The 23,682-nt window shown below is 37.2% G+C and overlaps 1 protein-coding gene across 1 annotated transcript in view; it reads right to left on the minus strand.

Moving 5' to 3' along the window:
• The window catches only part of LOC142841991 (ubiquitin carboxyl-terminal hydrolase 9Y-like), a 156,643-nt gene that overhangs the window by 46,802 nt on the left and 86,159 nt on the right, over nucleotides 1-23,682 (minus strand). The window contains exons 23-28 of the mRNA XM_075958972.1: nucleotides 22,460-22,585; nucleotides 19,143-19,268; nucleotides 17,950-18,119; nucleotides 2,145-2,253; nucleotides 1,805-1,951; nucleotides 399-545 (exon numbers count right to left, since the gene is read on the minus strand). Of these exons, the coding sequence (XP_075815087.1) occupies nucleotides 399-545; nucleotides 1,805-1,951; nucleotides 2,145-2,253; nucleotides 17,950-18,119; nucleotides 19,143-19,268; nucleotides 22,460-22,585 (825 nt within the window). The remainder of the gene's footprint in view (nucleotides 1-398; nucleotides 546-1,804; nucleotides 1,952-2,144; nucleotides 2,254-17,949; nucleotides 18,120-19,142; nucleotides 19,269-22,459; nucleotides 22,586-23,682) is intronic.

The following is a 23,682-nucleotide window of genomic DNA, read 5'->3' on the forward strand; positions in this document are numbered from 1 at the left end:
TTTGGATGACACGGAAACTTGCCTACCTTAGCCTCTGGAATCCTAGAAAGAAGCATATGTGTCCTCATGTTGGTGAATAGTTCAGAATTACAATTTAAAAATAAGGAGTTGAAGAACATGGTTTAGTAGGTAAAAATAGTCTGATTTCAAAACCCTAGAACCCATGTAAAAATGGGCGCAATATTAAGCATCTACAATCCAAGTTTTACTAAAGCATGGACACGCAGAAGAGGACAACTCCAGGAAGCTTGTAGGTCATCTAATGTGGTGTATTTGGTGGCGAATAACAAGGAGTCTCAATTTCAAACAAGGTGGAAGGCTACACATCTACCCCAGTATGCACACACCTGCACTTATTCATACAAACACACACAAAAGCAGTTGAATTTAGAACTTACTTTAACAAGATTAGTACCTCCTTTTTCACAACCAATATGGTATTTTTTCTCTGGAGTTTGAAAGGCTAGTAACTCTTTTGTTACTCCAAGATGGCCTTCCAAGATCGGATCTTCAACACCTGCTTCACCTGAGTCTTTAACACAATCCTACCAAAGAAAAAAAATAATACCAGTCTAACCTATGAGGATAAACAAAGGGGCAGGAAGTCACAATAAAAAAAAGCTCTAAGAATGCATGTATAATTTCTCTGTACAGATAGTTATTTTGTTACAATCCCAGGGAAAGAGAACTTTCTATGGCAACAACTAGATTTTGAGGTCGCAACTGTCCTTTAATATTATAAAATATAAACAGGGCAGCTAGATAACGAAAATGGGTTATCTAGTACCAAACAAAATAATGCTGGTTCAGTTATCTTTCAGCATTTTAAGGCTTTACATACTAATAGAATAATGCCTATTTTAATGACAAAATTTTGAACTACAGATTATATAAAATATATAATTTGGTAAATTTAACATTCTGAATAAAAATAAACTAAGAATAATACCAGCAACATAAAAAATTCAGTGTAACTTTTAATCAGTGTAAAGCATTAGGTTTAAATAGCATCTGGGAATTGTTGTAAGATCTTGCCTTAAAAGAAAAACACCCCTATCAAACCTAAGAACCAACATATGCCCTAAATGGTAGCACTGTAATTCGCAAAACAGGTCAGTAATACCAAAATAGATATAATCAAACAGCAAACTAACAAGTTTCAAATTCATTTAAGCAACATAAGATGTGTTTTCTGTAAGTCAACTCCAAGAAACAACAGTTTGTCTTTGTAAAATTTTTGTTGGATATTTTAGATAGTATTTCATAATGCTCATACTTATTTCCTACTTTTGAGTGTTGAAATTAAAGAGAATATGATCATGTCTAGTTTGTTCACTTTTATCTTCAAAGCAGAATAAAATCTCAAAGTTTTAAAACCTCTGAAATGGTTAATCTTCGTTATCAATTTTCTTGGATTCAGAAGTGTCCAAAAGTGTGAGGTTTTGCATAGAAGAAAGTATGTCCTGAATAACAACTTTAACATTCTACAGGATAGAAGACTGAATGAAATAAGTGCAGAAACAAGAAATCCACAAACAGACACTTTCTCTGCTTTAAAGCCACCAGTAGATGTGTGGGCTATGCAACATACTCATACTAACACAGTAGTTCATCTTGTCTCAGACACAAGAAAATGAATGACTGTGGCACACTTCAACTGAAATTTCTAAAATGGTGACCAAAACTCATCGATTCCTCCCTAATTTTCATAGCAAACACATTCTGCTTTCATTACAAAAAGCTAACATATCCTTCCTTTAAAGTTAATTTAATAATAAAACAATCTGAATATTATTCATCTTACCCTAACCCTTTTGAGCCAGTCAATTTCATCACTAAGAAGAACATCAGCATTGGGTACAAGAACACTGCAGCTGTAAGCATGAGTGAGAAGACGCCTCAAAAGTGTGAAGTATTCTTCTGAATATTTCCCCCTCTCTGTTGTGACACTCTGAAATATTAACAAACACAAACTAAAACTGTGATCATTAATGACTTATTTGTCAAAAAAACTCTTAATGTTTGTAGTATCATATCTATTCCTATGGAACATGAACTAAATGAAATAAAAGTTGTATTTTATCTTTGAATATCTCTCATTTTTAAGAATAAATATATTGACAGTTCCACCAAAATTGTCTCACCCCCAAAATGGTAAATAGTAGAGTAATGAAGAACAGCAGAGGTTTATGTCCCATGCAACATCTGGTACACATTAAGAAGAACTGCTCCTGTGCCAACTGCCGTACAGTTCTGTAATAATATAAGGCAACAAATATACATTAACCCTTAATTAGTAGCAAATAATGAGTTTAAGATATTTTCAGAGTTAAATCTCCTAACATTTATATAAGAGATAAATACTGTGATAATTTACAACTTACAATCTATTAAAATATAAGTATTACAAGTCAAGGATGGTGTAGAATTATATTAAAGAGAGGCACCAAAGAGTATGAATAGATTTTATTTCATTAAGAAACAACCTGACCCAGAGGAAGCAATCTTCACCAGACCCAGAGTGGGACAGAACCACCTGCTAGGACAGAAAGCGAACAAGCTCCACCGGAGAAAATCCAGTCCTGGGACATTGGCAGACCAAGATTGAGCTAGCAATCTGACCCAGAGACAGCCATCTCCAACAGAACAGGTACAACTGCAAACCAGGGACTTCTGCAGGAGGGGATCCAGACCAGGATTTACAGAAGCAGGTCAAAGCCAGCAACGTATGCCAAAGAAGGCCTGAGACAGAAAACTCCAAGGGAGCAGAAAAAAAGCACAGGAGCACTGAGCTATCTCCAGGAACACCAAGTAACCAATAGGGTAACTAGAACTGTGACTCTGACTGTACCACGAGGAACAACCACCTAAGCTTTGGACTCAAAGGCACCTAGACGATTATTCAACAGAATCTCAGACATCTCCAACCACACGTACTAGAGGAAAAGATCAGTAGAAAAGGTAAGATCACACGCTACAACACAACACCAGTAAAACCTACAGACCCTACAGCAGCAAGACCTAAACAACCAAATATAGATAAACCAGAAAAAATAACCTAAAAAAATAACTTCAAGAGAATGTTTGAAATTCTTAAAAAGGAAATGAGAAATTCCCTTAAAGAAATCGAGGAAAAGACAAACAAAAAATTGGAAGATATCAGCAAATCACTTAAAGAAATGCAAGAAAAAGAAATCAAACATGTGAAAGAAACTATTCAGGATTTGAAAACTGAAATTGAAACAATAAAGAAAACACAAGCTGAAGGAATTATAGAAAGAAAAATCATGAGAAAAAGATCAGAAAACACAAACGCAAGCATGAACAGCAGAATACAAGAGATGGAAGAGAGAATCTCAACTGCTGAAGAAACAATAGAGGAAATAGACTCATCAGTTAAAGAAAACATTAAATCTAACAAAAGCTTAACCCAAAATGTTCAGGAAATATAAGACACCATAAAAAGGCCAAATCTTAGAATAACAGGTACAGAAGAAAGAAAAAAATATTCAACTCAAAGGCACATAAAATTGATTTAACAAAATCATAGAAGAAAACTTTCCCAACCTCAAGAAAGATATGCCTAAAAAAAAAAGATATGCCTATGAAGATAGAAGAAGCTTACAGAACACCAAAAAGACTGGATCCAAAAAAAGTCCTGTCGCCTCATAATAATCAAAACACTAAACATGAGAGTAAAGAATATTAAGAACTACAAATATGTTACAAAGTAACATATAAAGGCAGACCTATCAGAATTACACCTGACTTCTCACTGGAGACAATGAAAGTGTTATGCAGACATTAAGAGACCAGACTATTATACCCACCAAAACTATAAATCACCATAGAAGAACAAAACAAGATATTCCATTAAAAAATCTTGATTTCACCAATACCTAGTGACAAACCCAGCCCTTACACAAAATACGAGAAGGAAAACTTCAACCCAAGGAAGATGGCAATCATCGGTCATTAAAATTCCTTAATGTAAATGGACTCAACTCACCTATAAAAAGGCACAGGCTAACAGATTGGATACAAAAACAGAATCCATCCTTCTCTGCATATAAGGAACACATCTCAACCTCAAAGACAGACCTTGTCTCACAGTAAAGGGTTGGGAAAAAATATACCAATAAAATGGTCCTAAGAAACAAGCATTTGTAGCTATCCTGTTATGTAACAAAATAGACTTCAAGCTAAAATCAGTCAAAAGAGACAAAGAAGGTCATTTCATATTAGTCACAGGAAAAATCCATCAAGAGGAAATCTCAATACTGAACATCTACGCCCTGATTACAAGGGCACCCTGATATGTGAAAGAAACCCATCTAAAGTTTAAATCATACATCAAATCCTACACAGTAATAGTGGGAGACTTCAACACTCCACTCTCACCACTAAGCAGATCAATCAAACAAAAAAAAAAAACGAACCGAGAAATAACAGAACTAACAGATATTATGACACAAATGAACTTAACAGATATTTAAGACTATTCCATCCAAACATAAAATATACCTTCTTCTCTGAACCTAATGGAACCTTCTCAAAAATAGACCACAGTAACAAAACAAACCTATAGAAATACAAAAAATTGGAATAACCCAATGTACCTTATCAGATAATCATGGTTTAAACTAGAAGTCAAAACCAATACTAATTCCAGAAAACTCACAATAATAGAAGTTAAACAATGCTCACCTGAATCATCAATGGGTCAAGGAAGAAATAAAGAAAGAAATTAAAGACTTCTTAAAATTCAATGAAAATGACCAAACAGCATACCCAAATTTATGGGACACAATGAAAGCAGTGTTAAGAGGAAAGTTCATAGCACTAAATGCCAACATAAAGAAGCTAGAAAAATCTCACACTAGAGAATTAATAGAACATTTGAAAACTTTAGAACAAAAAGAAGTGAACTCACTAAACTGAACTAGATGGCAGGAAATAATGAGAGCTAAAATAAAAACAAACAAACAAACAAAAAAACGATACAAAGAATCAGTGAGACAAAGAGCTGGTTTTTCAAGAAAAATCAACAAAATTGACAAACCCTTATCCAAACTAACCAAAAGGCAGAGAGAGAATATCCAAATTAAAAAAATCAGAAATGAAAAGGGGGACATAACAACAGAAACAGAGTAAATACAGAGAATCATCAGGCCGTATTTCGAAAGCCTGTACTCCACAAAATTGGAAAACTTAAAGGAAAGAGAAACTTTCTGGATAAATATTCCTTACCAAAATTAAATCAAGACCAGATAAGCAAATTAAACAGACCTAAAACTGCTAAAAAAAAAATAGAAACAGTCATCAAAAGTCTTCCAACCAAAAAACAAGCCCAGGACCAGATGGTTTCAGGTCAGAATTCTACAAGACTTTCAAAGAAGAACCAATACTCCTCAGATTATTCCACACAATAGAAACAGAACGAACATCGCCAAACTCTTTTTATGGATCCACAATTACCCTGATACCCAAATCACACAAAGACATTACTAAGAAAGAGAATTACAGACCAATCTCACTCATGAACATTGATGCAAAAATACTAAACAAAACACTGCCAAATCCAACCCAAGAACACATCAGAACCATCATCCACCATGACAAAGTCGGATTCATCCCACAGATGCAGGAATGGCTCAACATATGAAAAACTATCAACATAATCCACCACATAAACAACTGAACAATAAAAACCACAGTCATCTCATTTGATGCCGAAAAAGCATTTGACAAAATACAACAACCCTTCATGACAAAGGTCTTGGAGAGAGCAGAGATACAAGGAACATACCTAAACGTAATAAAGACAATATATACAATGGAGTACTACACAGCAGAAAAAAAAATACGACATCTTGAAATTTGCAGGAAAATGGATGGAACTAGAAAACATTATTTTGAGTGAGGTGACGCAGAAAAAGATAGACAATTATCACATGTACCCACTCACAGGTGGCTTTTAAACATAAAAAGAAAGCCGAATTACCAACATCAATTCCAGAGAACAATGAGGACACTAAGAGAGACTTACATAGATCTAATCTACATGGGAAATAGAAACTAGAAAAATACAGTATCTCCTGAGTTAATAGGAAGCATGGGGACCTAAGAGGAAAGGTTGAAGAAGGAGGGGAAAGGCAGGGAGGGGAGCACAGAGAAATGTAGAGCTCAATAAATATCAATTAAAAAAGCATGGTGGTGATATTTATATTGACTGTAGATGACATGGTGTGTATCTTTAATTGATATTGTATAAAATAGATGGTACTATATCTATAAATGCATCTTTATATAAAATCTGGAAAGTTTGTGCTTGTCATTGTGAGTTTGGAAGGGTGGTATTAATGAGTACCTTCAATAAGACCAATGTGTTATAATAATCTGGGTCTCAGAATCAGTGTACTATCCTTGTTTGTCCTTCATAATAAAAAAAAATCTCAAGATTCACCCCAAAGATCCACAAATTCACAGGACGCTCCCACATTATTAACAACATTTCCACTCAGACCTATATACACCCACCCTCTGGATGGAGCTAGAAGCGTACTGTATATAACAGCCCAGTGATCTTCTGTCTATATGATTTTATTTCATCCAAGCTTTAATGTTCAGACCCAACTGAGGTCCACAACTCTTCTTTCCCAGCCTGTTCTGACTACAACAAATGCAGAGCTGACAAAGAAAATCAATATACCTAGATCTCATCACATAAATAACAATATGAAAGAAAAAGCCAGTGTCTCCTCTCCAAAACCAAAATGCTGTCAAAAAGAATTTCCTAAATTCTAGAACACAAAATTTTATTTTTTTTGTTTTTACAAAATTTTAAAGTATTGTAAACTTACTCAAATAATTCAAGAAATTTAAAGACACAACAAAATAACTCAATTAAAAAAAAAAAGAAAACCTGAGTAATAACTAAGAAAACAGAAAGAAAATTAAAGAGATAGAAAAGATGCAGACAATTGCTATAGGAATTCCCACTGCCAGTAAGTAGCCTTTCAGTTACCTGCCCACTTGGGCATGGCCTCTTATACTATAAATGCTAATGTAAAGCAGGTGTCTAGCCTCTCTTCCTGATGTGGGATTCTACTGCTGATACCTGTTCGAGCAGAAGACTATAATCTGTTGAGTCTACTCTTAAATAAATAACTCTGTATTCTCAATTCATAGCTACTATGGGATTTCTTTTAACCATCTGTCTTCATCTGGTACCCCACATGGACTGGTTTAATGGTCTAACCAGTTCAGAGCCCAGAAAGTCTTGCACCCCTACCAGTTTGGCTTGCTTTTTTTTTAACCTAAACGTCTTTTTTTAAACCCAGACAGAGTGGAGCTAACTACATTTGGTGACTTGGAATCTTCCCAAGCTCGAATGCCTCCCCTCACCCCACTGTGTAACAACTTGCCTAACTTTTAGTTTGTGCTCCCAGCTCCTGAGTTCTGGGCTTCTTGCTCCATTTACAGTATTAATTGCTTTTAATTTGTCAAGCAAAGCATATTTCTCAGTATTTCACCAGCACCAAAGTGAAAAAAAAAAAACCACTCAGGACAGTTCAGAGCACCAGGTTGCACCGCTAAGAGTGATTCTGCAACCATGACACCTGCTGGACAATAAAGATTATCACACCTAAAATAATTTAATGGACCTCATAATAGGTAATTAATAAATAAACATATAATGAAAGACATTACCATGTAAAATTTTACTATCTTTTTTGCTTATACTATGGATTGTATTCTGCAAGGCTTATATGGTTATTGTGATACATCCATTTATTGGATGTTGAGACTCAGTTTTCTTCTTCATATTATATCCTAAAGAAAATGATTTGATAACGGAGCCAAGAATGAGGCACTTTTAGAAATGATACTGTCTATAGACTAATAACGAACAGCTAGCTGACAGGATTAATACCATTGAAAATCAAAAGTTACCTGAGAAAAAAACTCTTGAAAAGGTTAACATTAATTTGACAAAATTGAATCCATGTAAAAGGGTACTAAAAAATTATCTGAAAGAATTAATACTGTTGAATTTGACAATCAAAATTTGTTAACAAGTTATGGTTATGGTTAGCAGATAGAGTAATTCTCCAAGAAAACAATCTGCATGCTATCCAAATGATGTCCAAGGAAGAGATGTTATCTTTAAATAAAGCAAAATTTCAGACCTTAGAATCACATGTGAAGAATGAGGACCAAGGCTAGGTGCCTCAATGAAACGACTAGAAATATACACAGGATTCAGGCATTACAAAAGACAATAGTAAAAAGATTTGAAACAATTAAGGAAATTATTGGAGCTGATGAGCTGGGAAAGAAGACACAAGGACAGGGTGCAACATTGCCAGTAGTCATCAGACATGACTTACCCTGGATTTAAGCTTCCTACCCTGCAAGTTCTAAAGGTCCAAAGCATCCAAAGAAGATAAGACGGATACCTATAGGAATGAATGATCTAAAAGAAATCAAGCAAGCCATAGTAACTTATAGCTTACATTCCACATTTGTTACGGAGCTGGTAAAGACATGGGCTTCCAGCATTAGATGCCCCATGACTGGCTTCAGTTATTTTCAGCAGTCCTGGATGACGGGCCTCAAATGATGTTCAAATGTTATTTTAGGGAAGAGGCTCAAATTTTAGAACAGCAGGGAAAAGCAAAAGGACTTGAGACTTCCAAAGATCAAATTCTTGGTGAGGTCACTTATGCTGACCCACAGGCTCAAGCTCTTTATGATGAAAAAATTTTGTTCCTATGCCACAAAGCAGCCTTAAATGCTTGGAACAGGATTTAAAAACTAGGAAAAAGCTCTTTGGCCACATAACATCTCCCAGCTCAGCCTGTTCGGGCGCTGGGACCGAATCCAAAGCGGGAGGGCAACCGGGAGGGTGGTAGTTCCTTTGTCTCAATAGCCTGCCTGCAGCAAGCAACGGGGGCCCTTTGTGTACGAGCTACCCAAGCAGCATGGATGGAGATCCGATATGGGCACCAGGAGAGCAATCATTGGGGTGAGTGAGTTTCTGACCTGTGGCAGCAGCCCGGGACAGGGAACTCAGACGTTCCTCATCCCTCCTACACTTCCTGGTCTTCCTGCAGGGGATATACTGCCCGATACCTCCTCTCTCTTCCTATCCCACCCAGCTTGCATCCAGAACCCTCAGCCTTCTGCCTACCTCCCCTCTATGGCCATATAACATCTCCCAGCTCAGCCTGTTAGGGCCCTAGAAACAAATCTGAAGCGGGAGGATAAGAGGGAGGGCGGTAGATCCTTTGTCTCAAGAGCCTGCCTGCAGCAAGCGAGGTAGGCCCTTTGTGTACGAGCTACCCAAGCAGCACGGAGATCCGATCTAGGCACCAGTAAAGCCATCAGTGGGGAGTGACATCACTGGGCAAGGAGACCTGATCCTGTAAAAGAAGATCCATAGGGGAGCATTCGGAGGAAGAGATGGGCAGGCGCCAATGCAAGGATTCACCCAACAATCTGAAAAACAACATGACACCACCAGAACCCAGCGACCTCACAACAGGAGGACATGAACGCCTTAATCAAGAAGTAGAAAAAACTGACTTTATGAAAGTGATAGAGGCCCTTAAACAGCATGTAAAAAATGCCTTTATAGAAATGGATGAGCAGTATAACAGAAAGTTTGAAGAATTGAGTAAATCAGTGAATGATACCCTAGGAAACCAAGGAAAAACAATCAAGCAGATAATGGAAACAGTTCAAGACTTGAAAACTGACATGGAGGCAAAGAAGAAAACACAAACAGAGGGCCGGCTGGACATGAAAAATCTAGATAAATAAATAGAGACTACAGAAACAAGCATAACCAGCAGAATTCAAGAGATAGAAGAAAGAATCTCAGATTCTGAAGATACCATGGAGAAAATAAACACACTGATCAAAGAAAACAGCAAATCCAACAAACTCTCATTACAAAACATTCAGGAAATCTGGGACACAATAAAAAGACCAAACGTAAGAATAATAGGAGTAGAAGAAAAAGAAGAAGTGCAGCTCAAAGGTCCAGAAAATACATTTAATAAAATTATAGAATAAAACATGCCCAACCTAAAGAAAGATATTCCTATGAAGGTTCAAGAAGCATACAAAACACAAAATAGGCTGTATCAAAATAAAAAAAATCCCCTCACCATATAATAATCAAAACACAAAGCATACAGAATAAAGAAAGAATATTAAGAGCTGCAAAGGAAAAAGGCCAAGTTACTTATAAAGGTAAACCTATCAGACTCACACCTGACACGAAACCATGAAAGCCAGAAGGTCCTTGATATATGTACTGCAGAAAATAAGAGACCATGGATGCAAGCCCAGACTACGATAGCCAGCCAAGCTTTCATTCACTATAAATGGAGAAAACAAAATTTTCCAGGATAAAAACAAATTTAAACAATACGTAGCCACAAATCCAGCCTTACAGAAAGTAATAGAAGGAAAATCACTAACCAAGGACTCCACAATAACTCAGAAATCTAGAGACCCTTCACCAACACAACCCGAGGAAGGGAAACACAGAAACTCTACTACCAAAAAAGTGACCGGAGTTAACAATCACTAGTCATTAATGTCACTTAATGTCAATGGACTCAACTCACCAATAAAAAGGCACAGGCTAAAAGATTGGATACGAAAACAGGATCCAACATTCTGCTGTTTACAAGAAACACACCTCAACCACAAAGACAGGCACTTACTCAGAGTAAAGGGCTGGCAAAAGGCTGATCAAGCAAATGGACCTAAGAAACAAGCAGGTGTGGCCATACTAATCTCTAACAAAGTTGACTTCAAACTAAAATCAATCAAAAAAATGGAGAGGGACATTTTATACTCATAAGAGGAACAATTCATCAGTATGAAGTCTCAATCCTGAATATCTATCCCCCTAACATAAATGCACCCACGCACGTAAAAGAAACATTACTAAAACTGTAGGCTGCCATCAAATGGCACACACTAATAGTAGGAGACTTCAACACTCCTCTCTCACCAATGGACAGTTCAATCAGACAGAAACCTAACAGAGAAATAAGAGAATTAATGGAGGTAATGAATCAAATGGACTTAACAGACATCTATAGAACATTCCACCCAAACAGGAAAGAATAAACCTTCTTGTCTGCAGCTCATGGAACCTTCTCAAGAATTGACCACATACTCGGTAAGAAAGCAAACTTCCATATAGTTACAAAAAAATATTCATAACTTCCTGCGTCTTATCAGACCACCATGGATTAAAGTTAGAATTCAACAACAATGCGACCCCCAGAAAGCCTATAAACTCATGGAAACTGAACAGTCAACTTCTGAACCACACCTGGATCAAGAAAGAAATAAAGAAAGAAATCAAAGTCTTCCTTGAATTCAATGAAAATAAAGAAGCAACATACTCGAACTTATGGGACACTACGAAGGCAGTCCTAAGAGGAAAGTTCATAGCACTAAGTGCCCACTTAAAGAAAACAGAGAAAGCACATATTGGAGACTTAACAGCCCACCTGAAAGCTCTAGAAAAAAAGAAGCAGACTCACCTAGGAGGACTAGAAGACTTGAAATAATCAAACTGAGGGCTGAAATCAACAAAATAGAAACACAGAAAATAATCCAAAGAATCAATGAAACAAAAAGCTGGTTCCTGGAGAAAAAAAATCAACAAAATTGATAAACCCCTATCCAAACTAATCAAATGGCAGAGAGAGAATATGCAAATTAGTGAAATCATAAATGAAAAGGGGGACATAACCACAGACACAGAGGAAATTCAAAGTATCATTAGATCTTACTACAAAAGCCTGTATGCCACAAAACTGGAAAATATAAAAGGAATGGACACGTTTTTAGATAAATACCATATACCAAAGCTAAACCAGGACCAGGTGAACAATCTAAATAGACCTGTTAGTCGCGAAGAATTAGAAGCTGTCATCAAAAACTTCCCTACCAAAAAAAGCCCAGGACCAGATGGTTTCAATGCGGAATTCTACCAGAACATCCAAGAAGACGTAATACCTATACTCCTTAATGTATTTCACAATATAGAAACAGAGGAGGCATTGCCAAATTCCTTTTATGTAGCTACAGTCACTCTCATACCAAAACCACACAAAGACTCAACCAAGAAAGAGAATTACAGGCCAATCTCACTCATGAACATCGACGCAAAAATCCTCAACAAAATACTGGCAAACCGTATCCAAGAACACATTAGAAAAATTATCCATTATGATCAAGTAGGCTTCATCCCAGAGATGCAGGGCTGGTTCAACATACGAAAATCTATCAATGTAATCCAGCATATAAATAAACTGAAAGAAAAAAATCATATGATCATTTCATTAGATGCTGAAAAAGCTTTTGACAAAATTCAACATCCCTTTATGATAAAAGTCTTGGAGAGATTAGGGATACAAGGGTCATACCTAAATATAATAAAAGCTATTTACAGCAAACCGACAGCTAACATCAAACTAAATGGAGAGAAACTCAAAGCCATCCCCCTAAAATCAGGAACACGACACAGCTGACCACTCTCTCCATACCTCTTCAATATAGTGCCTGAAGTTTTAGCAATAGCAATAAGACAACATAAGGGGACCAAGGAGATTCGAATTGGAAAGGAAAGAGTTAAACTTGCGTTATTTGCAGATGATATGATAGTGTACATAAGCGTCCCCAAAAACTCCACCAAAGAACTCCTACAGTTGATAAACACCTTTAGTAATATGGCAGGATAAAAAATCAACTCCAAAAAATCAGTTGCCCTCCTATACACAAAGGATGTGGAAGCAAGGAGGGAAATCAGAGAAGCTTCATCTTTCACGATAGCCACAAACAGCATAAAATATCTTGGGGTAACTCTAACCAAGGAACAGAAAGATCTATTTGACAAGAACTTTAAAGGCATTGAAGAAAGAAATTGAAGAAGATACCAGAAGACCTCCCGTGCTCTTGGATTGGGAGGATCAACATAGTAAAAATGGCAATTCTATCGAAGGAAATTTATAGATTCAATGCAATCCCCATCAAGGTCCCATCAAAATTCTTCACAGATCTTGAGAGGACAATAATCAACTTTACATGGAAATACAAAAAACCCAGGATAGCCAAAACAATCTCATACAATAAAGGAACTTCTGGAGGCATTAACATAGATAATAGTTTTCACACTCTATTACAGTGGTACAGTAATTAAAAAGCGTGGTACTCTCATAAAAACAGAGAAGTCGACCAATGAAATCATATAGAAGACCCGGTTTTTAACCCACAAACCTATGAACACCTCATTTTCGATAAAGGAGCTAAAAGTATACAATGGAAGAAAGAATGCATCTTCAACAAATGGTGCTGGCACAACTGGATGTCAACCTGTTGAAGAATGAAAATAGACCCTTATCTTTCACCAAGCACAAAACTCAAGTCCAAATGCATCAAAAACCTCAATATCAGTCTGAACACACTAAACCTAATAGAAGAGAAAGTGGGAGGTACCCTACAACATATGGGCACAGGATCTCGCTTCCTATGTAATAACTTCAGCAGCATAGACATTAAGGGCAACACTGAATAAATGGGACCTATTGAAACTGAGAAGCTTCTGTAAAGCAAAGGACACTGTCACTAAGACAAAAAGGCAACCCACTGACTGGGAGAAGATCTTTACCAACCCGCAACAGACAAAGGTCTGATCTCCAAAATATATAAAGAACTCAAGAAACTAGACTTTAAAATTCTAATTAACCCAATTAAAAAATGGGGCACTGAACTGAACAGAGAATTCTCAACAGAAGAAGTTCAAATGGCCAAAAGACACCTAAGGTCATGCTCAACCTCCTTAGCGATCAGGGAAACGTAAATCAAAACAACTCTGAGATATCATCTTACACCTGTCAGAATGGCTAAAATCAAAAACACCAATGATAGCCTTTGCTGGAGATGTTGTGGAGAAAGGGATACACTCTTCCATTGCTGGTTGGAATGCAAACTTGTCCAACCACTTTGGAAAGCAGTGGGGCGGTTTCTCAGGAAATTCGGGATACACCTAACCCAGGAACGAGCTATACCACTCGGGAATATATCCAAGAGATGCCCTATCATATGACAAAAGCATCTGTTCAACTATGTTCATAGCAGCATTATTTGTAATAGCCAGAACCTGGGTACAACCTAGATGTACTTTAATGGAAGAATGGTTGAAGAAAGTATGGAGTATATACACATTAGAGTACTACTCTGTGGCCAAAAAACAATGACTTCTCAAATTTTGCATGCAAATGGATCGAAATAGAAAACACTATCCTGAGTGAGGTGTCCAGACCCAAAAAGATGAATATGGGATGTACTTACTCAAAATTGGTTTCTAGGTATAAATAAACGACATTGAGTCTATACTTTGTGATCCTAAATAAGGTAAATAAGAAGGTGAACCCAAAGAAAAACATATAGTTTTCCTCCTGGATATGGGAAGTAGACAAGATTGCTAAGCAAAAATTGGGATCTTGAGGGTGGGGTGGGATAGGGGTAAGCGGCGATGGGGGAGAGAAATGTGAGAAGGGGAGGATGGGGGGAACTTGGGGAATTGGGATGGTTGAGATTAAGGAAGGATGGATATGGGAGCAGGGAAGCATATATCTTAATTAAGGGATCCCGCTTAGGGTGGGCAAGAGACCTGAACCTAGAGGGGCTCCCAGGTGCCCAGGGAAATGTCCCCAGTTAGTTCCTTGGGCAGCTTAGGATAGGGAACCTGAAATGACCCTATCCTAGAGCAATACTGACGAATATCTTGCATATCATCATAGAACCTTCATCTGCTGATGGTTGGAGGTAGAGACAGAGAACCACACTTGAGCACTGGACTGAGCTCCCAAGGTCCCAAAGAGGAGCAGATGGAGGGAGAACATGAGCGAGGAAGTTAGGACCGGGAGGGGTGCACCCACCCACTGTGACAGTGAGGCTGATCTATTGGGAGCTCACCAAGGCCAGCTGGACTGTGACTGAAAAAGCATGGGATAAAACCGGACTCTCTGAACAATGAGGACTGATGAGAAGCCAAAGACAATGGCACTGGGTTTTGATCCTACTTCATGTTGTGGCTTTGTGGGAGCCTAGCCAGTTTGGATGCTTACCTTCCTAGACCTAGTTGGAGGGGGAAGACCTTGGACTTTCCACCTGACTGCACTTCGGTCTGGAGAGGAAGGGGGAAAGGAGTGGGGAGAGGGGGAGTGGAGTGGGAGGAAGGGGAGGGAAATGGGAGGATATAAGAAGGCAGAAATTTTTTTCCAAGAAAAAAAAAAGAACTAGGAAAAAATTTGAATCATATATCAGAGTCAAACAGGGCCAGAGAGAACCCTTTAGTGACATTTCCCAAAGATTAACTAAAACTGTACATACAGGAGTGACAGAGCCAGATGGTAGATGAGTACTTAATAAATTAATGCCAAATGTTTTAATTGTGGTAGAATAGGACATCTGAGAAGGAACTGAAAGTAAAAAATTCCTAGGAATAGTATCTCCTCTAGTAATTGGAGGACTCAGCTTTCCGGTATATATAGAAGGTATGGCAAAGGCTGACATTGGACCAATGGATGCAGATCAACAAAAGACAGACAAGGCAACCTGATACCATCAGGAAACTCTTTCGGGGAGGGGAGGGCGCCTCTCCCAGGCCCTCACCCAAAAATAGTCCAATCAATCCCAGTCACTGTAAAGAACATGTACAAACTTAAATTATATTGAATATGTTCCCAATTTTCATCCAGAATATTTGTATACCTATGCAAAGTTATTTTGTAATATTTTATGCATGCAAGCTTCTACCTCTGCTTAAGACATTTTGTATATTGATACAATTTTAGGTCATTTTGAGGTCATTGTTCTCATTTGTTGCACCACTGTTTATTGTATAATATTCTAATATGAATTCTTAGACTTTAAGTTATATAGGTATTAAGAATTATAGATCAATAGTCATCTATGTTGGTCATACTTATAGATAGACTGATCAGGTTATTTAGATACTTAGAGATTGTATTCTGCATAAACAGGTAGTCTTCAAGCACTTTAAAGAGCTGTACAATATGTCATTTAAATAACTTAGGGTTCTGTTGATGTGAGACACGACTGTTCCTGGCAACACTGATCCATTCCCAAGAGAAAAATGAGCAGTGAAGACACTCTACTTGGAGCTTGGTTTCTTCATGGAAACACTGGACTTTGGGCAAGAATCTTCCCATGCATCAACCACTGAAAAAATGCACAATGTCTGGACAGGACAAGCAGGATAAAGGAAAATAGACTGTCAAATCTTGCCAAGATGGGGTAAGACGGGTTTGAAAATTTTCCTGCCTCTGAAAATGGTCTGTCAGTTACACTCGGCCTTAGCCTAAGTTGGTTGCTCCAAGGTTGCAAATGAGACTTTGGGTGATTGTCCAAGTATCCAGTTGTCTCTGTCATTTGTTGCACATTTTGAAAGTTTCTTGACTGCACTTCAGGCTTAGTCAAGCAATATTATTTCCCTTCTAGGGTCTTCATTGGGGTTGAAGACTAGTTGTTGTTACTTTCTTCTCATGACTTGGCAAGTTATTTATTATACAAGACTTAAACTCATTAGGATAGGATAATTATTAAAATATTCATCACGTTTCTTGCTTGATATTGTTTATGCTGGTTGTAATTCTAATTAAGTCTCTCAAGAGAAAAAAAAAATACAGAAGCAACCCATGACAAGGTATTTACACTGCAAGATTCTAGTAGATATTGAAAGAAAAATTAACAGCAATTTTCCTCAAACTGGTCTGAAACAGAAATACTGCCTAATTCTTTTTATGAGGCTACACTTACTCTAAATTATATAAAGACCCAACAACGAAACCAGTAAACAAATATCCCTTAAAAAGAAATGCAAAAATTCTCACTACGACTAGTAATCACAACCTAAGGACACATTAAAAAATTACATAAAAGATTTTTTTTTAAATTTTTTGAGACAGGGTTTGTCCGTAGCTTTTGGTTCCTGTCCTGGAACTAGCTCTTGTAGTCCAGGCTGGCCTCGAACTCAAGAGATCCTCCTGCCTCTGCCTCCTGAGCGCTGGAATTAAAGGCGTGCGCAACCACCGCACGGCTATTTAAATGATTTTTTAATGATAAGATTTTGCTTGTAGTTCTTAAGACACAACATTGAAAAAAACTTAAAAGTCTTCACTGTCAACTTAAGAGACTAATACGCTAATATTTACATACACAATTATGTGCTTTTAACAAAAAAAAACATGAAAATAATCTACTGACAATGACAGGTTTCGCAAAGGAAGAACATATATCAGTTTCTAGCTTTTTGTACTTAAAAGCAAAAATGGTTTTGTGGATAAATCAACAAGACTATTCCTGAATAACCTCAGAGAACACTGCAGAAGAGGGGGCAAAAAGATTTTTAAACACCAGATGAATCAGGGAGTCTACTATGAGACTGTTTCTCCCTCCCAGTAATATAAGAAGCTATGCTCAACACAATGACTGCCTACAAATGAGTTGAGTAAGAACAACAGACATATCAAGTTGACTGAGTAAAGCCCACAATATATCATATAAAAAGAAATACAAGTAACTAAAAAATGCTGAGTGAATAGTCTTTCTGATTAGCCCAGAAAATATATAAATGAATAAAAATGATACAGACTGAGGAGGTTATATTTAGGAATATAAATTCACCAAATGAGGCCATGAATTTGAAAGACAAAAAGGAATGGTACACAGGAGGTTGGAAAGGAAAAGAACTGAAGAAATGATGAAATTAATACAATCTCAAAAATTAAAAAGTAAAATGAAAAATCACTGACCCCTTTAATATGTCCTCAAAATGTATTTTAAATAGTATCACTCTTTCTTTAAATTAAGTTTAAGAATACTTACTTGCTAGGGCAGTACAATAGTAGGTCAATGACAAATGATTGCCAGGACTTTTCTTTAGTAAGTGAATCCAAAGCCGTTGGAATTAAAGCAAAACATAATGTCATCACTTCCAAAGCTTCACAGCAAAGCTGTTCATCCTCCACTTCTAGGTTACTAATTGTACTGGTGGTCTGTAAAATTTTAGTCATGAGCAAATTAATAAGGTCCATTTATAAAAACGTAATCAAAGTTTTAGTTTGGTTCTCTATGTATAACATACAAGCTTTTACTTCTCACTTGTATCTACTGAAGTGTTGGTATATTTAATGTGTTGCTCTATTAAATGAAATTAAGCATAATCAGTGATATCCATTTATTCAATTTCTTTTTTCCAAAAAATGAAGTGATGTACTTTTGTGTCAATCATAACTCTTTTCAGAAAATTAGAACACTAAAGAGGGTTGTACAGCCTACCCAGAATGCCGTTTTCACTAAAAAAAATATTGAGGAGACCATAAAGAGTTCTGAAACCTAAGATAAACAGCAAAAAGGTTTTATTTGCTACTAACCACCAAAATGTATTCAATACAAAAATAAATTTATTTGAAAATAACATTTATTAAAAATTATCAGAAGTACCAATTGGGCAGGTAATTACAACCAGAGCAAAACAATTTCCAGAAACACACAATTTATTTACCAAGAGGCTAATTTGTTGATAACAGGCCTAAAGATAACATGTAAATAATGATAGAAACAATTAAGACAATATTTAAATGCTATATGACAATAAAAACCTCACATAATAGCCTAAATAAACAATAGGCAGGGCTGTGGTGGTGCACGCCTTAAATCCAGCACTCAGGAGGCAGAGGCAGGCAGATCTCTGTGAGTTGTGAGACCAGCCTGGTATACAAGATATAGTTCCAGGACAGGCTCCAAAAGCTACAGAGAAATCCTGTCTTGAAAAACAAAAAACAAACAAACAACAACAACAAAAAAGGAAAAATAAAATAAACAAGTGACTTGGTTTTCAAATATAATATATATAACAGAGATTTAACTAAAGTGAAAATTATGCAGCATTCTTGTTGACCAAGCTGGCCTCGAACGCACAGAACCACCTGCCTGGGATGGGATTAAAGGCGTGTGCCTCCAAAGCCTGGCTATGTAGTATTTCTTAAAAGGACTGTTGTTTTTGTTCTAATTCTTACCATTTCATAAGTTTTTGTGATATCTTCATTTAGACTAAATATTAGCTCTAATGATCCACATCCTGATGCCCAGGCAATTCTTTGTATAGCTCTAATAGCATGTATGTCAGGTATATATCTTGAGGCCTGCAAAACAATGAGTACTAAGTATATTAACCATAACAATAAAGTGAAATAACCAGAATAAAAAAATCTTTTCCATTGTCAAAACAGAAATGAGCTTCAAAAACATAAAAATACATGATGGGCTACATTAATGGTGATAGTAGTGTGGTCAACCCCAACTGATACATTTATAATATGATCCTTGTACCTAAGGCTCAGGAGAAATTAAAAATGAGGTAATCTAAAGAATTCTTAGTGCCAGAAAAAATAAATGGGGGTGTCTATTGTGAGATAGACTTTTATGGATGACAAAGAAGCTCCTCCCAAGAGATCTCAACAACAGCCGACAAAGAAAAAAAAGACAACACCAATTCACATGCCAATGTGGATGAGGACAGTTCTTACAGACTTAATCCCTTGCAAACACGCTACAGGCGATAATAGTTTCTGAGTGGGGCAAGCCAGTATTTTGCATGAACGAGTGTCATTAGGTTAACCAAAAAATTGGCAAAAATAATTCCAGCAAGTTGTACTGTATCAACACACACACACACACACACACACACACACACACACACACACACACTTAAAGACTAAGAACCCATGAATTTGAGAAGGCATGAGGAAGAGACATAATAGGAATTAAAGAAAGTAGAAAAAAGGTGAATGATGCAAACATATTACTTATATTTGAAATTCCTAGTTTTAAAACTTCAATACTTGAGGGAAGATCTCTGAGTTAGAAGCCAACCAGGTCTAAAGATCCAGTTTCAGTACAGCCAAGTTTAGACAGTGAAGGACAAAAGGCGGTGAAGATGTAATTGAATGAGAGGGCCATGTTCCAGACCTAGCAAGCAGCAGAATTTGGCAGCCTTGGCAACATGGGGTCTGGCTTTAGATTTAAGGATGGAAGAAATGGATTACAGAATTTATGTCTGTACTTAAAGAAAGCTGCTGAGGCCAGGCATGTGTCTAGGTTATGTCCCTGAATGGAGGGAGGCCCAGAAAGGCCATTTTGTGCAGCTGTGAAGTTGAAGCCTGAGTTGCCGTGGAGGACCCAATGTGTTAGAAATGCCAGAGCTGTGGAATACCTGTTGAGTAAGGCTGCTAATAGGGAGTGAAACAAGCCCAAGAGAAAGTGTGTGTTGTAGTCAACAAAGCTGAGAAAGAGTTGGAGATCTGAAGATCATTTGACCACAAACATGGAGATGCCAAGTTAGGAGTTGGCCTGGCTGGTTTTTGGCCATGCTTTGGCCAAGTATTTACTTACTATGCTCTCCTCCCTATGTTTGGAATGGTAATGTATATCCTGTGCCATTTTATGTTGGAAAGATGTGATCTGCCTTTTTTTGGGGGGGGGATTTCAAGACAAGGTTTCTCTGTAGGTTTGGTGCCTGTCCTGGAGCTAGCTCTTGTAAACCAGGCTGGCCTAGAACTCAGAGATCATCCTGCCTCTGCCTCCTGAGTACTGAGATTAAAGGTGTAAGCCACCGCCACCCAGCTGTGATCTGCATTTTGATTTTCATTTTGTGATTACTGTTAAGAGACTGCATGAATCTCAGAAGAGACTTTGAACTTTGGATTTTAAAACCTTGTTGAGACTGTGATAGAATATGGGGTGGTGTAGGAGTTCCTTCTGTTTGTGTGTAGCTTTCACTGGTTAATGAATAAAGAAACGGGCTTGGCCTGGTTGATAGGGCAGGACATAGGTAGGCAGAGAACACAGAACTGAATCCTGGGAGGAAGAAGGTAGAGTCAGAGAAGCCATGGATCCTCTGCCTGAGATTGACGCCGGTTAGAATCTCGATTAAGCCACTGCCACTTGGCGATACACAGATTAATAGAGATGGGTTAAACTAATATGTAAGAGTTCTGAACGAGCATGTGATCAAACTGGACTCTCTGAATGTGCTGACAACGAGGGTAGACTGAGAAGCCAATGATAATGACACTGGATTTTGATTCTACAGCATCTACTGGCTTTTTGGGACCCTAGTCTGTTTGGATGCACACCTTACTATACCTGGATTGGGGGGGGGGCTTGGATTTCCCACAAGGCAGGACACCCTGACCTCTCTTAGGACTGGAGAGTGAGGAGGAGGGGGTGAGGGAGGAGTCGGAGGGGGAAGGGAGGATAGGAGGTGGAAATGTTAAATAAATAAATTTAAAAACCATAAAAAAAAGAGTTAGCCAATTAGAAGTTAGAGCTAATGGTCAAGCAGTGTTTTAACTAATACAGTTTCTGTGTGGTTATTTCAGGTATAAGCTAGCTGGGCGGCCCAAACAAACAAGGGACTCCCTCCATATAATGGGGACTTTTGAAACTGAACTAAATCAATTTTGCATTATGATATTGTTACAAGCTTATGAGGGCCAGGAGTGGAATGTGGTAGTCTGAATGTAATTGGCCCCCATAATTTCAAAGGAAGTAGTACTGTTAGGAAGTATGGCTTTGTTGGAGTGCATATGACCTTTTTGAAGGAAGTGTGTCACTGTGGATGTGGGCTCTGAGGCATCCTATGCTCGAGACAGTAGCCCAGTGTTTCAGTGGTCTTCCAATGGCCTGCATATCAAGATACAGTCAGCACTATGCCTGCATGCATGCTTCCATGTTCCCCATAATGATAATGAACTGAACTTTTGAAACTATAAGTGAGCCTCCCCAATTAAATGTTTTCCTTATAAGAGTTAAAAAAATAAAAATTCAATATTCTAAAACTAAATTATCCAGCTATTTAAGTTTAAGATGATTACAATGCTATGAGTACACATGATTACAGAAATATCACAAAAGAAACTTGGGAATAACAGAAATGTTAAGTTTTTTGATGATATCAGAAACTTAGATAACCACTAAAACTTTATTTCATGAATTACAAACTATATCTCAGCCAGGCAGTGGTGGTACATGGCTTTAATCCCAGTATTCGGGATGCAGAGGCAGCTGGACTGCTGTGATTTTTGAGGTCAGCCTGGACCACACAGAGAAACCCTGACTCAGAAAACAAAAACAAGTAAATGGGATCTCAAGATGCTTTACTTAAAATTTTACAAAATTAATCGATAAAATTATGAATATGAAATTTCAGATAAAAAAACAAGACAGAGGTAAAAATGTTATATTTCAGAACACTTTGAAGTTGTTTAAGTTTTATTCATTCATGAGTATAAGGCCCTCCTCAATCCTAGCAATTTTAAAGTTTGATACTAACCACATCAGGTATTTGTTGAGCAAGACGGATTGATACATTTCTAAGCATGCATCCAGAAGAAGGATTAGGAATGCTCTGAAGGGCATTTTGCAGCACCACAGCTTGATCATGAGTAACCTGGTTAATCTGGGAGAAAAAAATTCAAAAATTTGTATGTAATATTCCCAAATCAAGTATTCAACTATCACCACTTCTTAAGAATTCTATTTGCTAGAATTTAAGGTTACTTAAATAAAAGCATTTAAGTCTGTCAATATTATGCATTTCCTTTCTAAGTTGCCTGTCATTTTAATAAAAACCTCTATAAATTTCAATTTTAGATAAAACAAATATATTGTGCCTACATTTCAGCTTAATTACCATGGCAAGGTTTAAAAAGTACAACTCTGAACTAACATTTGACACATCTCTGGGCTGCCTCTTCTCCCAGGCCTTCAGTTTTCAACAGATGGTTATGCCTATTTAGAGAAGGCTGAAGGTTAGCAGATAAAGTCCTTCAGGGTCAAAAACATGGTTCAATGTAATGTGCTTGCCGAAAAATAATAGTGTCTATAGATACCCAGGACCTACATAAATCCTGGATGACGTGGTAGCCTAGTCTACACAAAAAGCATACAGAAAATCCCCAGAAAGCCAGTTATACAGACTGGCTAAATGGCGATTGCTGAGTTCAAGTGGCAGATCTGACCTCTACTTAAGGTGGAGTTGTCAACAAAAACACCGAATGTCAACCTCTAGTTTCCACATGAATACCCACATATATACATATAAACATGAATATACATGTGTTACACATACACACTGTAAAAATCCTTTGATTCCTGAAATCTTATACTTTTACCTATTGTGATAATTAACTTTGTTTATAACATTTCTTATATTCATGACTACGTGTACTCTTGTAATCATAACTACTAAGAAACAAAATTTCTCAAAGTCTAACGCTCTATAAATATTACTTTCACTGTAAAATTTTTCTAAAAGTCATATTGCTTTTTTTTTGCTGTTATTTTACAGACAGGGTCTGGCTGTTTGTCCCAGGCTGGCCTTGAATTCCTGATATAGCCCAAGGTGAGTTTGGACTTGTAATTTTCCTGCCTGAGGTTCCCAAGAGCTGCCATTACAGGCATATGGATATGTGTGCTAAGAATATTTTAATAACTGTCTTAAATAAATTTAGAGTGTGTACATACTGTACTAATTAAGTAGGCAAAACAAATACA

Source organism: Microtus pennsylvanicus, chromosome Y, assembly GCF_037038515.1.
Source record: "Microtus pennsylvanicus isolate mMicPen1 chromosome Y, mMicPen1.hap1, whole genome shotgun sequence".
In the NCBI taxonomy this organism is placed as follows: domain Eukaryota; kingdom Metazoa; phylum Chordata; class Mammalia; order Rodentia; family Cricetidae; genus Microtus; species Microtus pennsylvanicus.